The sequence below is a fragment of the Scyliorhinus torazame genome, chromosome 18 (assembly GCF_047496885.1).
Source record: "Scyliorhinus torazame isolate Kashiwa2021f chromosome 18, sScyTor2.1, whole genome shotgun sequence".
Lineage (NCBI taxonomy): Eukaryota > Metazoa > Chordata > Chondrichthyes > Carcharhiniformes > Scyliorhinidae > Scyliorhinus > Scyliorhinus torazame.
This window is the reverse complement of record NC_092724.1, coordinates 61266683-61284291: the sequence shown is the minus strand read 5'-3', so window position 1 is coordinate 61284291 and position 17609 is coordinate 61266683. Positions and strand designations below refer to the sequence as shown.

General features: G+C 44.8%; 1 protein-coding gene across 2 annotated transcripts in view; it reads left to right on the top strand.

Annotated features, from left to right (window-relative positions):
- dapk3 (death-associated protein kinase 3) overlaps positions 1-17609 on the top strand; it is a 75237-nt gene that overhangs the window by 36096 nt on the left and 21532 nt on the right. For both annotated transcript variants that reach the window (XM_072482802.1, XM_072482801.1), the window contains exons 3-4: positions 2288-2648; positions 14102-14231. In XM_072482802.1, coding sequence (XP_072338903.1) covers positions 2288-2648; positions 14102-14231 — 491 coding nt within the window. The remainder of the gene's footprint in view (positions 1-2287; positions 2649-14101; positions 14232-17609) is intronic.

Here is a 17609-nt window from a genome sequence, read left to right as displayed (position 1 = left end):
AGAGGATTGCATTGAGAAAGTGGGACAATCCGCTTTTATTTCCAAATTGGATTTACTTAAAGGTTAATGGCAGGTACCTTTATCCGAAAGGGTGAAGGAGATTTCAGCTTTTGTGACTTCAGATGGTATGTACCAATTCAAAGTTAGGCCATTTGGCATGAAAAACACCCCAGCCAAGTTTCAATGGTTAACTAACAAAGTCGTTTCAGGATTACCCAATTGTGCGGTATACATCGATGATCTGGTAATTTTCAGCCAGACATGGAAAGAACATTTAAAACATCTGATGGAGTTATTCGATCAACGTCAGGAGACTGATTTGGTGATAAACCTAGCCAAAAGTGAATTTGGAAAGGCCCAAGTCACTTTCCTTGGTCATACAATCGGACAGGGTCGAATGGTCCCATGGGATGTGAAAACAAAAGTTATTGGGGAGTTTCCGATACCCTCGACACGATGGGAAATAATGCGATTTCTTCGTATGAGTGGATTTTACCCGAAATTTGTACCAAATTTTAGCAGTGTGGTCGCTCCACTGACAGACTTGCTCAAGAAGTGTAACAAATTCCAGAGTAACAGCGGAGTGTCAACAGGCATTTTATGGCTGAAGGCTGTGTTAACCATTGCTCCTGTGTTAGCCATACCAAATTATACGAAACCATTCACTGTGGCGGTTGATGCGAGTGATGTTAGTATAGGTGCGGTGCTTCGACAAGACGACGAAGGGCTAGTGCGGCCTATTGGTTATTTTTCAAAGAAATTGAATTCTCACCAGAAAAAGTATTCCACAATTGAGAAGGAGACTTTGAGTTTGGTGCTGCCTTTGAACATTTTCACATTTATGTGACCAGCAATCCGTCTGACAACATTATATATACTGATCATAATGATGTTGATGTTTTTGGAGCGATTCCGGAATAATAATGCAAGGCTGTTTTGCTGGAGTTTATTGTTACAGCCATTTCATTTAAAAATAGTACATGTCGCAGGATGAGAAAACGTGATAGCCGATGCTTTGTCACGAATGTGATGAACGGAAGCAGGTTCAGTTGGAGGAAGAAGAACAAAAAAAAATGGACTATATTATTATACCTGTTTGCGTGTGTTGTTTTTTGAAACAAAAAAGTATATTTACTGTGTACATTTCTTAAAGGATAGTGAGAAGGTGAAAAATGAAACCACCTTGAAGTTGATGGGGGTTTTTTTTTTCATGGGGGGAGGTGTCATGAGAATGTCACTTTAAGAAATATTTGAATGCTCATGTTACTGCAGTGATGTCAGAGTGTGGGTGGTGCTGAGCTCTGGCTCTGCTTTTTAGTTTCACTTTGAGAAAAGCTTGGGTGCGTCTGTTTTTTTGGTTTCGTTTTCAGTGTTGGAGCTGAAGCCAGACAAAGCAGGTGTACTGTTGTTCTCTCGGATTTGGATTTGGATTTGTTTATTGTCATGTGTACTGAGGTACAGTGAAAAGTATTTTTCTGCTAGCAGCTCAACAGATCATTAAGTACACGGGAAGAAAAGGGAATAAAAGAAAATACATAATAGGGCAACACAAGGTATATAATGTAACTACATAAGCACCGGCATCGGATGAAACATACAGGGTGCATAAAAGAGAGAGGTTAGTAATAATGTTAGTTTTGGAATTAATTTTTAAAAGATTAGAACGAGTATAAGTTAAGTTAAAAGTGGATCTGTTTGGGAGAGCTCGCAGAGAGTCGCCACGCTCCGGCACCATCTTGAGTGGTCTCTGTGATCTAAAGACTGTAAATCAATCCTTAGGTGATTTAAAACTAATAACTGTTCTCAGTAGTGACTTTAACCTGATGTGCTTCTGTTAAAAGTTTTTTTTAAAGTCTTATGGATGTTAAAAGGACAGCTTAAGGATTACTTAGTGTTGTATTCTTTGGGGGTTGTATTTGAATTAATGGTTGCTAAGATGTTCACTATGTTTTAAAAAGGTTAACTGAGATCATAGAATAAACATTATTTTGCTTTAAAAAATACTTTTCCATTTCTGCTGTACCACACCTGTAGAGTGGGCCGTGTGCTCCCCATACCACAATCTATTAAAAGTTGTGGGTCAGGTGAACTCCATGATACACTTTGGGGTTCTCTAAACCCTGGCCCATAACAAAATAAACTGCTCTTTCTGTTATCAGTTGCTGATGCATTGGGTGTGGGCTTCTGGTAGTTTCTGCTGGTCCCTGGAAAAATGATGCCACTCTTAATTCTTGCCTCTCTTAGTCCGTCTCAGATAATCACCGCCCTCCTTTGTTTAATCCCTCAGTGGCCAATTTGCTATTGTGAAGAAATGCCGTGAGAAAAGCACCAACATCGAATACGCGGCCAAGTTCATCAAGAAGCGACGCCTGTCTTCCAGCCGCCGAGGGGTGAGTCTCGAGGAGATTGAACGCGAAGTGAACATTCTGAGGGAGATCCAGCATCCGAACATTATCACTTTGCACGATATCTTTGAGAACAAGACAGATGTTATTCTCATCCTCGAGCTGGTGTCAGGAGGGGAGCTCTTTGATTTTCTCGCCGAGAAAGAGTCGTTGACTGAGGAGGAGGCAACTGAATTTCTCAAGCAGATTTTGGATGGTGTGCATTACCTGCATTCGAAGAAGATTGCTCACTTTGACCTCAAGGTATGGTTTGTGTGTCTCAGTGTTTTGACAGAAGACCTGAGGCGTACCATGTAAATAATTCATCCATATAGTCTATAGACTTTTGAAACCGTTGGTTGTTGACACTATTCACTGCTTATTGATTCACTGAGACTTTTCTGATTCGATCATGTCCTGCAAGATTCTTCATATTGATGTCTTAATGTTGTTTTAAATGATAGGCATTTTGTTGTTTTGGAAAGCTGCATGCTGAGCCATGGTTGAGGAAAGGCTTCAGCTATGCAATAGGTTGATGATCACTCCCTTGCAGCTTGGCAGCTGTCACTATCCAATCTTCTGGATGGATTTATTTTGATTTAGTCAAGCACCGCTTTCTTTTTTTTAAATTTGGTGTATCCAATTATTCTTTTCCAATTAAGGGGCAGTTTAGCATGGCCAATTCACCTATCTTGCACAAGCAGTGCTTTCTAATGATAATTAAGCCCTTTACCTCATAAATCAAGTTAGGCACCTTGCCACAAACGCAAAACACTGCAGATGCTGAAAATCTGAAATAACAGCTGAAAATATTGGGAATAGTCCGTGGTTCAGGCAGCATCTGTAGAGGGCAAAGCTGAGTTAGCATTTCAGGTTATCAAAGAGGTCATAGAAACTCTGTTTCTCCCTCCGTAGATGCTGCCTGACTTGAGTATTTCCAACAGCTTTTGTTCTTTTCCCGTGCCTTATGGAGACCGGCCCTGTGGCTCCATCTGGCACTTGCTGTAGGCCTGCAAACTGCATAATTAAAATTGGATGCAACATGTCTCTTATTCTCTATCTATTTTCACTCCTCCACCTCCTTCCTTTTGGCAATAAATGATTTGCCTGCCGTTTCACCCTAAAGTGGACCATGCAACTCCGCACCTGTAGGGATGATGTTTGTTGGAACAAGTGTTTCTTTAATAGTTCCTTTATTACTTTTGAAATGACCTAGGTAGAGTGATAATGCTCACCTTTGAGCCGGAAGAATATATATATATTTTTATTCTTCTTTTTCACATTTTCTCCCAAATTTGCATCCACTAACAACAGACAATAATCAGTAACAAATATGTCAATCCCCATATCTATAACAACGATCCCATCCTCCCACCAAACCCCAAACATTAGCCCTCATGTCAACATAAACAACTGACAAAAAGGAATCCGGAATCGTCCATGGTCACCATTAACACAGTCCCCCTCCCCCCAACCCTCCCAACCACCCCCCACTCCGCAACATTCACATACATCTTCTACCCCTTCACAGAATCGGCTCATCCTCGCCCTTGTGAGGTGTGGTCTATATATCCCCTTCAGCTGTGTCAGCCCTAACCTCGCGCACGAGGTGGGGCATTCACTCTCCGGAGCACCTCACACCAGAACCCCATCTCCATAAATCTCCCAACTCTTCCTCCCTCTTTGCTTTGATCCCTTCCAGTGGTGCCTTCTCCTCTTCCAAAATAGCTCCATAAACCGCCGACACTACTCCCTTCTCCTATCCCCCCCATTGTCAGCACCTCCTCCAGCAATGTGGAGGCCGGCTCCAGTCCCCCTGTCGTCAGCACTTAGGCTGGCATTCTGTGCAGTACCAAGAGAGTTTTGCGTTGTCTGAGGTGTTACCATAAGGATAAACCAGTAAACCGAGACGCTATCCGGGTGGGTGTAGAAGAGGAGCCTGGGAGTTCTTCTAGTTTCCTGCCAATATTTATCCTCCATCAAAACGAGCAAAAGCAGATTTGCTGGTTGTTTTTGTACATGGATCGCTGCTTGCTAATGTGGGGAAACGGGCTGATTTTCTCTATTATAAGCAGTTGTGTGCTCCTGTCCCCACCCTGGTTGAGATCCACTAACTCTGTCGAGATTGCTTTTGAACTTCAACCTTTATGGGCAGTGAAGCATGGCTGAACCAGGAAAGGAGCCCGGTTTCTGTTTCGCTCTCGTGAAGAAGCAGATCCGGGCAGTACCTGGAAGGTTGGCACTCCTGGAGTACTGTAGAGGCTGGGCTGTGACTGTGACTTGCACTTAAAGGATTAAATGTCACACAAATGGCTTTACTATCTTGGGGATGCTTGTGTGTGCTGTTTTTTTTTGTGTGGTTTGCAGTTTCCTTTGTAATCCAATTCTGAGCTGTGAAGTACATCAGGGTAAATAACATATAGTGAATATATTGAGGATCATGTGACTGGATGGTTTCGTTAATTGTCAGTACAGTATTATAGAAAGTTGTCGGCTGCATTTCCATTGATGCGTTAACTTTTATTTTTTTTTTAGTGCCATACTGGCTCCACTTTACTGCATACCTCAGACCTTGCCTTGTAGTGCACAATATATGTTCCTCTGTGGCTCCATCATATTGCACAATATTCACTATAGCTGGGGCAAGAGATTTGTGACCCAAGTATTATAAATAGCGGATAGAGGGTAGCATGGTGGCGCAGTGGGTTAGCCCTGCAGCCTCTCAGCGCTGAGGTCCCAGGTTCAATCCCGGCTCTGGGTCACTGCCTGTGTGAAGTTTGCACATTCTCCCTGTGTTTGTGTGGGTTTCGCCCCCACAACTCAAAGATGTGCAGGGTAGGTGGATTGGCCATGTTAAATTGCCCCTTAATTGGAAAAAATTAATTGGCTACACTAAATTTATTTTAAAAATAAATAAATAAGTAGTAGATAGAACCCAGAGATTGTAAAAGTGTTGGGATCTCAGCAGATCTGAAGAATAACAAATGTTGGTGATAGAATCTTCCAGATGTGGCATAGTAAGATTGAACCACTGAAGCTTACAGCATAGAAAGATTCCTCTTAGCTCAGTGTGTGCATTTTAACCCTTTACTAAAATGCCGCAGACTGATTCCCTGAATTGATCTCTTCTTTGAATGTTTACTCCGCCTTTAAAAGATGCAGCACTGCTTGTCTCAACTACTCCTTGTGAGGCGGCGCAGTGGTTAACACTGCTGCCTCACGGCGCTGAGGACCCGGGTTCGACCCCAGCCCTGGGTCACTGTCCGTGTGGAGTTTGCACATTCTCCCTTTGTTTGCGTGGGCCTCACCCCTGTCATAATATCCACTCATGTATATAATTAGATGCAGACAGGCAGTGATTGACACACAGGATAACCAATGAACACACGCGACACATAACAACCAATCACCAGACAGGACACCACCACTATAAAGCACACAGGGCATTAAGACTCTCCCTCTATCTACAGGACACAGCTACTGAGATAGTAAGAGTGCACGAACCAGTGAGCACTATCACCATGAGATAGAGAGTTAGTCTGGTCAAGCCAGTAGGAGGTTATCAGATAGATTGATAGAGTGTCAACTTACAGCAGACTATGTACAGCAATCAGCAAGTTCAATAAAACAGTGTTGGACCACCACCTGTGTCAGAAGCCTGTTTCTAGTTTCACAGCATCCAGTTGCAGTCAACGTTGAACCAACTTACTTAACACATCATAGTACCAGAGTGCTATTAATCCTAAAGAACCTACCTCGAGTGCATCTGCAACGACCAGCAAGCAGCCATCCAGAGGCATGGAATGGATCCAGCCTCCTTCGCAACTCCGGATCTCCGGCAACCTCGGTGCCAACTGGAAAGTCTTCAAACAAAGGTTCTTCCTGTACATAGAGGCCTTCGACCTCGAGGCAGCATCGGATGCCAGAAAGATCGCGCTGTTCCTGTCGACTGCGGGGGATCACGCCATCCACATCTATAACTCGCTTACGTTTGCCGATGGCGAAGACAAGATAAAGTTCAAGACAGTTCTGCTGAAATTCGATAGCCACTGCGATATTGAAGTGAATGAGAGCTTTGAACGGTACATCTTCCAACAGAGGCTTCAGGGTAAGGATGAACCTTTTCAGCCCTTCTTGACCCATCTCCGCATCCGAGCGCAACCATGTAATTATGACTCGACGACTGATTCTATGATCTGAGATCAGATCGTTTTCAGGGTCCAGTCCGACTCCCTGAGGGAGCAGCTCCTCAAAATCAAACTGTTGACCCTCTTCGTCGCCATCGAAACGTGCGTTGGTCCATGACCATGCCAGAAATCGCTACTCCCGCATCAAGGCGGCAGAAACTGCAAAACTGGCCTCCCACGTGGCAGAAAGGGTGCAGCCCATAGCGAAAATGCAAGGCCTGAGCATCGGGGAGAGTGGCCCCTTCGCGCGCTTTTCTCTGGTCCCCACGCATGCGCGCCAGGACCGGGTGGACGATGAGGCTGAAGACTCTGGGGCGCATGCACGAACGTCGGCCGACCGCATTGCGCATGCGCGACGGCTCCGCCCATTTAAAGTGGCGATGTCCAGCCAAAGGCAGGTGATGGCTACAGTGTGGAAAGCCTGGCCACTACGCGGCCTTCTGCAGGTCCGCTCCACCGAACAACAGCCAGCGACCCCAGCTGCAGCGCAGACGTGTCTGCTGCGTACAACAAGGCATGCATGATCCAGACAGCCCAATGGACCCCGATGCTGACTGCCTCGAGTTTCCATATCGGGTGGGCATCATCACCACACGCGAGTGGGTCTCTCCCGTGCCTGCCAACCGCCTTTCGATCCTCCGTGTGGATCCTGAAGATGAGTGGTGTGCCATCATAATGTTCAACCAGTCTTGCATCCGATTTAAATTGGACCCTGGTGCGTCTGCGAAGCTCATATCACAGTCGGACCTCGACAGCATCCGACACCAACCTAGCATTCTTCCACCAACCTGCCAGCTCCTTGACTACAACGGTAATGCCATAGCTGCCAGTGGGTCATGTCAGCTAGGTGTCTCTCACAAGGAAGTCAAGGCGACGTTGAGATTCGAGATCGTCCGGCCTGACCAGGCATCCCTGCTAGGTGCTCGAGCATGCAAACTCCTAAATCTGGTACAGCGAGTTCATGCCATGTCCTCGACACCGGCGACGGCCTCGCCCAATGCGAATCTCCAGGCTGAGATAGACGACATTCTCTCTCAATACCACAGTGTGTTTGATGGGATGGGCACGCTCCCATATCGCTACAAGATATTGCTCAAGCCGAATGCTACCCCAGTCATCCATGCACACGCCGGGTGCCGGCTCCTCTCGAGGATCGTCTGAAAATGCAGCTACGAGAGCTCCAAGACCAGGGCATCATCTCAAAGGTCATGGAACCCACAGACTGGGTCAGCTCCATGGTCTGCATCAAGAAACCCTCTGGCGAACTCCGCATTTGCATTGATCCCAAAGACCTGAATCGCAACGTCATGCGAGAGCATTACCCGATCCCGAAGCGTGAAGAATTGACCTGTGAGATGGCTCACGCCAAATTCTTTACCAAGCTGGACGCCTCCCGTGGCTTCTGGCAAATTCAGCTGGACGAGTCCAGTTGGAAGCTGTGCACTTTTAACATTCTGTTCGGCAGGTATTGCTACAACCGCACGCCTTTTGGTATCATAGCTTCCGAAGTATTTCCTCGCATAATGGAGCAAATGATGGAGGGCATCGAGGGGGTGCGAGTCTATGTGGACGATGTGATCATCTGGTCCACGACGCCCGAGGATCACATTGCTCACCTCAAACAGGTTTTCCAGAGGATTCATGAAAATGGCCTCCAACTCAAGAGGGCCAAATGCTCATTTAGGCGGTCCGCTATCAAGTTTTTAGGTGACCACATTTCACAGCAAGGTGTGCAACCTGACGCCGACACGGTGCTGGCAATCAATGCCATGATGACACCAGAGGACAAAAAGGCGGTCCTCCGCTTCCTCGGGATGGTAAATTTTCTCGGAAAATTCATTCCCAACATGGCATCCCACACCACGGCCCTCCGGCATCTCGTTAAAAAGTCGACAGTGTTCCAGTGGCTTCCCGCACATCAAGCGGAGTGGCTTGAGCTGAAGACGAAGCTCACCACAGCCCCAGTACTGGCGTTCTTTGACCCAACCAAGTATACCAAGATATCCACAGATGCAAGCCAGGACGGCATTGGGGCGGTGCTCCTCCAGCGAGACGATTCCCCGTCCTGGGCTCCAGTGGCATATGCCTCCAGGGCCATGACTCCGACCGAACAACGGTATGCCCAGATCGAAAAGGAGTGTCTGGGTCTCCCGACAGGAATAGTCAAGTTTCATGACTACGTATACGGTCTGCCGAAATTCACGGTGGAAACAGACCACAGGCCTTTAGTCCACATAATCCAGAAGGATTTAAATGACATGACACCTCGGCTGCAGAGAATTCTTCTTCGTCTCCGCCGATATGACTTCGAACTCGTCTATACACCGGGCAAGGAGCTGATCGTCGCGGATGCCCTGTCCCGATCCATCGCTGATCGTCGCGGATGCCCTGTCCCGATCCATCGCCATGCTGTGTGAACCGGGCGACTTCATTCGCAACATCGAGGCACAGGTGCAGTTGTGTGCCAGCAACCTCCCAGCCACTGATGAACGAGTTGTCCAGATACGCGAAGAAATTGCCAAAGATCCTCTACTGCAGCGCGTGATGCAACACCTTGCCCATGGCTGGCAAAAGGGGCAGTGCCCCCAGTTCTTCAACGTTAAGGACGAGTTAATGGTTGTTGAGGGGTTCCCTCTTAAACTAGATAGAATCGTCATTTCCAAAAGCATGCAAGCCATGGTGCTCAGACAGATCCATGAGGGTCACCTTGGGGTCGAAAAATGTCGACGCAGAGCTCGGCAGGCAGTCTACTGGCCTGGCATCAGCCAGGACATTGCCAACACGGTCCTCAACTGCACAACATGCCAGAAGTTTCAACCAGCTCAACCCAAGGAAACACTGCAACAGCACGAGATCGTGACTTCTCTGTGGTCCAAGGTGGGGATAGACCTCTTTCACGCAAATGGGCGTGATTACGTACTCTTGGTCGACTACTTCTCCAGCTACCCAGATGTGGTGAAACTGTCTGACCTCACGTCCAAGTCAGTGATTAAAGCCTGCAAAGAGACGTTTGCCAGGCACGGCATACCACTCACAGTAATGAGTGACAATGGCCCATGTTTCTACAGCCAAGAGTGGTCCGACTTTGCACGATCCTACCACTTCAGTCACATCACATCCAGTCCCCATTGCCCGCAATCAAACAGGAAGGCCGAAAAAGGGGTTCATCTTGTCAAGCAGTTGCTGGGCAAGGTTGCAGACTCAGCCTCTGACTTCAACCTGGCGCTGTTGGCATACAGGGCAACCCCTCTGTCGACTGGTTTGTCTCCGGCGCAGCTGCTCATGAATCGTAACCTGAGGACGACTGTTCCAGCCATCCATGTTCCAGACCTAGACCACCTTACGGTGCTGCAGAAAGTGCAGCGATCCAGGGACCAGCAGTAGATCACGTATGATGCTCATGCCAAGAATCTACATGCGCTAGCTCCAGACGATGTTGTTCATGTCCAGTTGCCTGAGGGAGGTTGGTCAGCCCCAGCTATTGTCATCAGGCAGGCTGACCCCAGGTCCTTCGTTGTCCAAATGGCCGATAGCTCCATTCTACTGCGCAACAGGAGGGCGCCATGAAAAGTTCCCTGCCCACCGCCTGGCCGCACTTCTCTGCATGTCATTATGCCTCCTCCGGACATCTCGCAACACGAGGCCACCGATCTGGCAGCGATCCCGCCTCTCCATGAGGCCACCGACATGGCAGCAATCTCGCCTGTCCAAGTGCCAGCGTCGCCCCCTCCACCTCTGAGGCGATCGACAAGAATTTGTCGCCCACCACAAAGACTGAATCTATGGCCTTAAATCTTGTAAATTTTGTTCAGTTTGCCCTGTATCTGCACGATAGACACCTTCCCATGTACATATGTTCATTCACTCACCACTTGTATATCATCATGCATGTGTATATATTATATCCGCCACATTCCAAAATTTACTTCAAAAAGGGGAGATGTCATAATATCCACTCATGTATATAATGAGATGCAGACGGGCAGTGATTGACACACAGGATAACCAATGAACACACGACACATAACCAATCACTAGACGGGACACCACCACTATAAAGTGCACAGGGCATTAAGACTCCCTCTATCTACAGGACACAGCTACAGTGAGCACTATCACCATGAGATAGAGAGTTAGTCTGGTCAAGCCAGTAGGAGGTTATCAGTTAGATTGATAGTCTGCTGTGAGTTGACACTCTATGTACAGCAATCAGCAAGTTCAATAAAACAGTGTTGGACCACCTCCTGTGTCAGAAGCCTGTTTCTAGTTTCACAGCATCCAGTTGCAGTCAACGTTGAACCAACTTACTTAACACATCAACCCCCACAACCAAATGCAGGCTAGGTGAATTGGCCATGCTAAATTGCCCCTTAATTGGGAAAAAATAATAATTGGGTACTCTAAAAATTACAAAAAAACTATTCTTCCATACTGGAACACCTCTTCCCTCAATTCCTCTCTTTACTCTCAACCACTTGTAATCAATCACCCCATCATCACTGACTTCCTGTTCAGAGCAAATAGTATTTCCCTACTTGCTATCTGGACTTAAAAAACTCTACCAAGTCTTTGCTATGTCTTCTCTGCTGCCGAGAAATAGCCCCAACATTTCAATTCTACTGTTAACTATAGTCTTCCATGTTTAATATCATCCTGTTTAGCACAGGGCTAAATCGCTGGCTTTGAAAGCAGACCAAGGCAGGCCAGCAGCACGGTTCGATTCCCGTAACAGCCTCCCCGAACAGGCGCCGGAATGTGGCGACTAGGGGCTTTTCACAGTAACTTCATTTGAAGCCTACTTGTGACAATAAGCGATTTTCATTTCATTTCATTGCATTCATCCTGGTTAATCTACACTCTACGCTTTCTTGCTCTTTAATGCCTTTCTGTAATGGGGTACCCAAAATGGAACGTGTAACCTAACTTGCCTCTTGAAAATGTATTAGAACAGATTTGTTTTTGTACTTATCTTCGAGAAAAACAAAGGGCTACTAGAGGTCCGAGGAGGGCCTGCCTTCCCACATGTTTTAGTGGTGCGGAGACCTCGCTGCCCTACTGGAGAAGCTCACTAAGGGTTTTGAAGATTTTCTGTACTCTGGCTAAAATTTAACCACTTCCTTAATCCAAGCCTTCAATTTATCTATGCATCCCACTCTATTCTTCTGTTACTGGAGAAAGCTATATGAATTTGTGTGGGTTACGACTATTTTGACCTGTTATTTATTTGCATTGAAAATTGAAGATATGCATGTTTAATAAAATGCCCTCCTTATGTTTCAATCTCATTTCGCCCAATTGCCGCCTGTGATGAATGTAGGATTTTCAGATATATTGTATTATATGTATTTGGTGCGGGAAGGGTTAAAAACCTGGGTTAGTGCGCGTATGTTTGCTGCAGCAGTGTTTTTAAAAAATCCTGGTTTGCAAGGCAGCCAGGCTGTGTGGCTACAAGAGGTGCAAGTAAAACATCGTCAAAGTTGGGCTAATGGAGTTTTTTTTAATAGAAAGCGTGTTCCCTGGGGAGTGGATAATTAGAGACATAGCTTAGTAAGATGATGTAATTAATGGGAGGGACCAGAGGCAGAAGCGGTTTCTGGAGTTTGCGTTTAGTTTTAGATTGGGATGTGAACAGACAATAATAATATAATAGTAATCACTTATTGTCACAAGAAGACTTCAATTAAGTTACTGTGAAAAGCCCCTGGTCGCCACATTCCGGCGTCTGTTTGGGGAGGCTGGTACGGGAAGCTGTACTCCCAATACAGTGAGGTCAGACCTGTCTGTGGACAGACTAGCAGTCTCTTTCAAAACAGTTCAGTTAAAGATTTGACCGTGGACAGACCAGAAGCAGCGGATCTCAAGACGGAGTTAAAGATTTGCGATAGGAGCAATTTCAAAGGCTTGCAGTTTAAACAGTAAGTTGAGACAGGCAAAGGTCTGCAAGCTGGTTCCTGAAGGATATTGCTTTCCCAAAGTGGTTTGACCAAGACATCTCTACTGCGTGTATTCCTGAGTGTGCTAACTGTATTTAAAAGTGGATTTTGACCTGAGGTGGGTGTTGTTTGAGTGGAAATAAAGATAGCAGTTAAAGGTTATTGTGTCATTGCATTGATAAACATTGTTTAACTGATAATTGAACGATATTTGTCTTTATGATAAATACTATAATAAAGTTGGTTTTAATATACCATATCCCTATTTGTGCATGTAACCACTCCTGGAGCGAAGTATCCTTTCCTCACAGTCTTACAAAATTAAAATAAAATATTGGGGTTTCTGTCCAGTATCCTAACAACTGTTGGGGTCTGGTCAGAGATTGCAATACATCTCCGTTTGACGAAATGGTTTATTTTACCATTCACAGCTATCCTACCAGAATGTCCTGTAATATATTTCTTGTCAATTCAAAAATTGTTTTAGTGCACAAATTAATAAGACACATTGGCCCAGATATGTGGGATTCAATCCCCTGGTCATACAAACCAGCTCAACAAAACGTTTGTTCAAGTCTAAGGTGACAAAGAAAATTGACATATTCTTAGTGATAATATCTGATCATTGTCCTGTTCTATCATTCACATTATTTTCATGCTCCGAGGTTATCTCCAATCCTGCGCTCAATGCTAATTCTTCTTGCTCTTTTTGAATCTGCATTGTCCCATTGTAAATGTGTAAACTCATGTATGATAATTGACTGTAATTATCTCAGTGTAATATGCGGGGTTTCAGCTTTCTGGTGTTCTTTTCTATCGATGCATCATGACTCTTATATCCCTCCCTTTTCCCCTTTCTCTCCCTCAAGAGGAGCCAAACTTTAAGTGAATGTTTATGACCTCCATCCCTCGTCTATAAATAGCAACAATCCATATGTATTGATGTTTGAATCTTGCAATTGTCGTAAAAGTTACGATCATAGTCATTTGGATTGTGTGTGAATTTAATGGAAATAAATAAATGTTTCATAATTGTATGATGTACCTTGTGTTCAAACGCTGACTAATAATCAAGGTATGGAAGTGATCTCAAGAATTAGGATTTCCAAGAAAGGTTTCAGGCGGATAAAGGGAAATAATGTCATTTGAATATCTTCATTATACCATGTGTTATATAAAGATCAACCTGAGCTAACTAATGTGTTAGCATTTAGGGGATTGGCAGCTGAACACACAGCCACCAAGCAATTACTAGCCACTAGACTAGTAAACCAGAGACCCAGTGCAAGATCTGGGCTCAAATCCCACCGCGGCAGATTGTGCGATTTGAATTCAATAAAAATCTGGAATTAAAAAGTCAAATGGTGATTATGAAGCCATAGACAGTTGTCGTAAAACCCCATCTGGCTCACTAACATCCTTTAGGGAAGGAAATCTGGTCTGGCCGGCACTTGACTCAAATGTCCTCTGGGCAATAAATGCTGGCCCAGCCAGCAAAATTCATATCATGTGAATGAATAAAATAAGAATGAAATGCAGGAGTCCGCGTACACAGTAGATTTTCTCAATGTCTTTTTCTTTTGTTTATCTCTCCTAGCCTGAAAATATTATGCTTCTGGATAAAAATGTCCCCAATCCCCGCATCAAGCTGATCGATTTTGGTATTGCACACAAGATTGAAGATGGGAATGAATTCAAAAACATCTTTGGAACCCCTGAGTTTGTTGGTCAGTATGTTACTTGGCATTCTGTGAGATTTTTAGCTATTCAACAGTCTGTTTGAATACAAAAAATATTTGTGTAATTTGTCAACACTCGCTCTGAAGCGAGGACTTAGCTGTCTAAGATATAGATCACCATCCAAATGAATGGAGGAGCAGGCTTGAGGGGCTGAATGGTCTACTCCTGTTCCTTTGTTTCTATGTCTCCTGTGCAGCAACACATAACATGCAATTATATAGTGTATTTAACACATTAAAACATGTTAGGATGCTTCACAGCGTTATCCAACACAATTTGACACCAACCTATAAAAGGAGGTATTAGTTTAGAGGAAAATGGTCAAAAATGTTTGCTTTCAGGAGCATCTTGCAGGAGGAAATGAAGAAGAGAGCCCGAGAGGTTAAGGAAGAGAATCCCAGAGGCCTGGACCTCAGCAACTGAACACATAGCCACCAAGCAATTAAAATAGGGCCAACATACAAGAGGTCAGAACTGGAGGTGCGCAAATATCTTGATGGGGTGTAGGGCTGGAGGGGTTTGTAGAGGTGGGCCTTTGTGGGATTTGAAAATTAGGAGGATTTTAAAATCATGGCATTGTTTAACTGGGAGCCAATATAGGTCAATGGCACAGCGATGATGGGTAAACAGGACTTGGTGCGAGCTAGGGTACGGGCAGCAGGGTTTTGAATGACCTTCAATTTGCTCGGTGGTAGCTGGGTTGCCAGCCTACAGGGCGTGGAGATGATACTGGCACGGCTAGGGGTTTCAGCAGCAGATGAGCTGAGGTAGTAGACAGATCAGGCTCTGCTTTTTAGTTTTGCTTTGAGGAAAAGCTTGGGTGTGTCTGTTTTTTAGTTTCGTTTTAGTGTTGGAGCTGCAGCCAGCCAAAGAAGGTGTAATTTTGATCTCTCTGCCATCTAAAGACTATCTCTAGATCATTTGGTGAATTCAGAGTGATAACCGCTCTCAGTAGAGAATTTAAACCTGATGTGCTTCTGTAAAAAGTGTTTTTGTCTTAAGGATGTTGAAAGGAAAGTTTAATGATTATTTAGAGTGTTGTATTCTTTGGGGGTTGTATTTGAATTAATGGTTGCTAAGATGTTCACTCCATGTTTTAAAAAGGTTAACTGAGTTCATAGAATAAACATTGTTTTGGTTTAAAAAATACTTTTAGATTTCTGCTGCACCACACCTGTAGAGTGGGCCGTGTGCTCCCCATACCACAATCTAGTAAAAGTTGTGGGTCAGGTGACCTCCATGATATACTTTGGAGTTCTCTAAGCCCAGGCCCATAACACAATGCAGCAGGAGAAGATAGTCAAGGCATAAGGCTATCATAAGGCCTTCATTAGACGGGGCATCGAGTATAAAAATTGGCAAGTCATGCTGCAGCTGTATTGGACCTCAGTTAGGCCACACTTGGAATATAATGTTCAATTCTGGTCACCACACTACAAGATGGCATGGAGGCTTTGGAGAGGGTACAAAAGAGGTTTACTAGGATGTTGCCTGGTATGAAGGGCATTAGCTGTGAGGAGAGCTGTCTGTTTGTTCTCAATGGAATGATGGAGCTTGAAGGGTTACCTGATAGAAGCCTGCAAAATTATGAGGGGCATGGACAGAGTGGATAGTCAGAAGATTTTTCCCAGGATGAAAGAGTCAATTACTTGGGGACATAGATTTAAGATGCGAGGGGCAAAGTTTAGAGGAGATGTGCGAGGGAAGTTTTTTTTTTTTTTTTTTTTACACCGGTTTGTTTGCCTGGCACTCTGCTGGAGGAGGTGGTGGAAGCAGGTACAATAGTGACGTTTAAGGAGTGTCTTGACAAATACATGAATAGGATGGGAAGAGAGATACATGCCCCAGAAGTGTGAAAGGTTTTAGGTTAGACAGGCACAGGCTAGGAGGCAGAAGGGCTTGTTCCTGTGCTGTACTTTTCTTTCTTCTTGTTCCATGCCAGGCTCAACTCTCTTTCTGTGCTGTTTCCCCATAACCCTCTATTCCTCGATCTTTCAAATATTTATCCACCTCCACTTTAAATACTTTTAATGATCTAGCCTCCAGCACCCACTGGGGCAGAGAGTTCCAGAGTATTGGGTGTGCTCTGTTTCTCCTAATCTACTCTATCTAGACTCTCGTTTTAAAGACCTCTTTTAAATTTCTTCTCAATCTTAAAGGAAAACAGCACCAATTTCTTGAAGTTCCAAATCCCTGGAATCATTCCCTGGATCTTTTCTACATCCTCGCTAATGCCTTCACATCCTTCCTAAAGTGTGATGAACACAATACTGCACTTGAGGCTGAACCAGTATTCAATAAAGGCTCTTCATAACTTAATTACTTTTGTATTATATATCTAATTAAAAAACTATGATCAACATATGTATTATTAATCATGCTCTCCATCTGCCCTGCCAGCTTCAATGATTTGTGCACGTATGTATCCTTTGGAATTGTGCCCTTTATTTTATACCGCCTCTCCAATTCTGCCGACCAAATGAGCCACTTCACACTTCCCTGCATTAAACTTCACCTGCCACTTGTCTGCCCATTCCACCATTCTATGTCCTTTTAAAGTTCAACATTATCCTCCTCACAGTTCACAATACTTCCACGTGTTGTGTCACTTTCAAATGTTGAAACGGTGCATTACTCACCCAAGTCAATATCATTAACATAAATATCAGGAAGAGCAGGGACCCTAACATTGATCTCTTTGATTCCATGAACTCTAATTTTGTTCACTAGTCTGTTGTGTGGAATTTTACCAAATGCATTTTAGAAGTCCATGTACATGACATCAACAGCACTATGCTTGTCTACTCTCTGTATTAGCTCATCAAAACTCTAGCAAGTTAGTTCAACAGGATTTGTTCTTAACACATCCATGCTGCCTTTCACATTTGCACAAGTGACTTTTGATTTTGTCGCAAATTGTTCTTGGGGTAACATATTTGGAATTTTCCAGTCCTCTGGCACTACCCCTGTATGTGAAAAGAGAAAGCTGTGGAGGCTAGATCCAGGCTGGGTTAGATTTTTGATAAGACAAGGGAATCAAATCATAGAATCCCTACAGTGCAGAAGGAGAATCCCTACAGTGCAGAAGGAGGCCATTCGGCCCATTGCATCTACACCAACCCTCTGAAAGAGCACCCCACCCCACTCCCTTCCCTATCCCCGTAACCCAGTAACCCCATCTAACCGTTGGACATTAATGGACAATTTAGCATGCCCAATCCACCTAACCACATCTTTAGACTTTGGTTGGAAACCGGACCACCTGGAGGAAACCCATGCAGACACTGGGAGTACACGCAAACTCCAGAGGCACCCAAGGATGGTATTGAACCTGGGTCCCTGGTGCTGTGAGGCAGCAGTGCTAA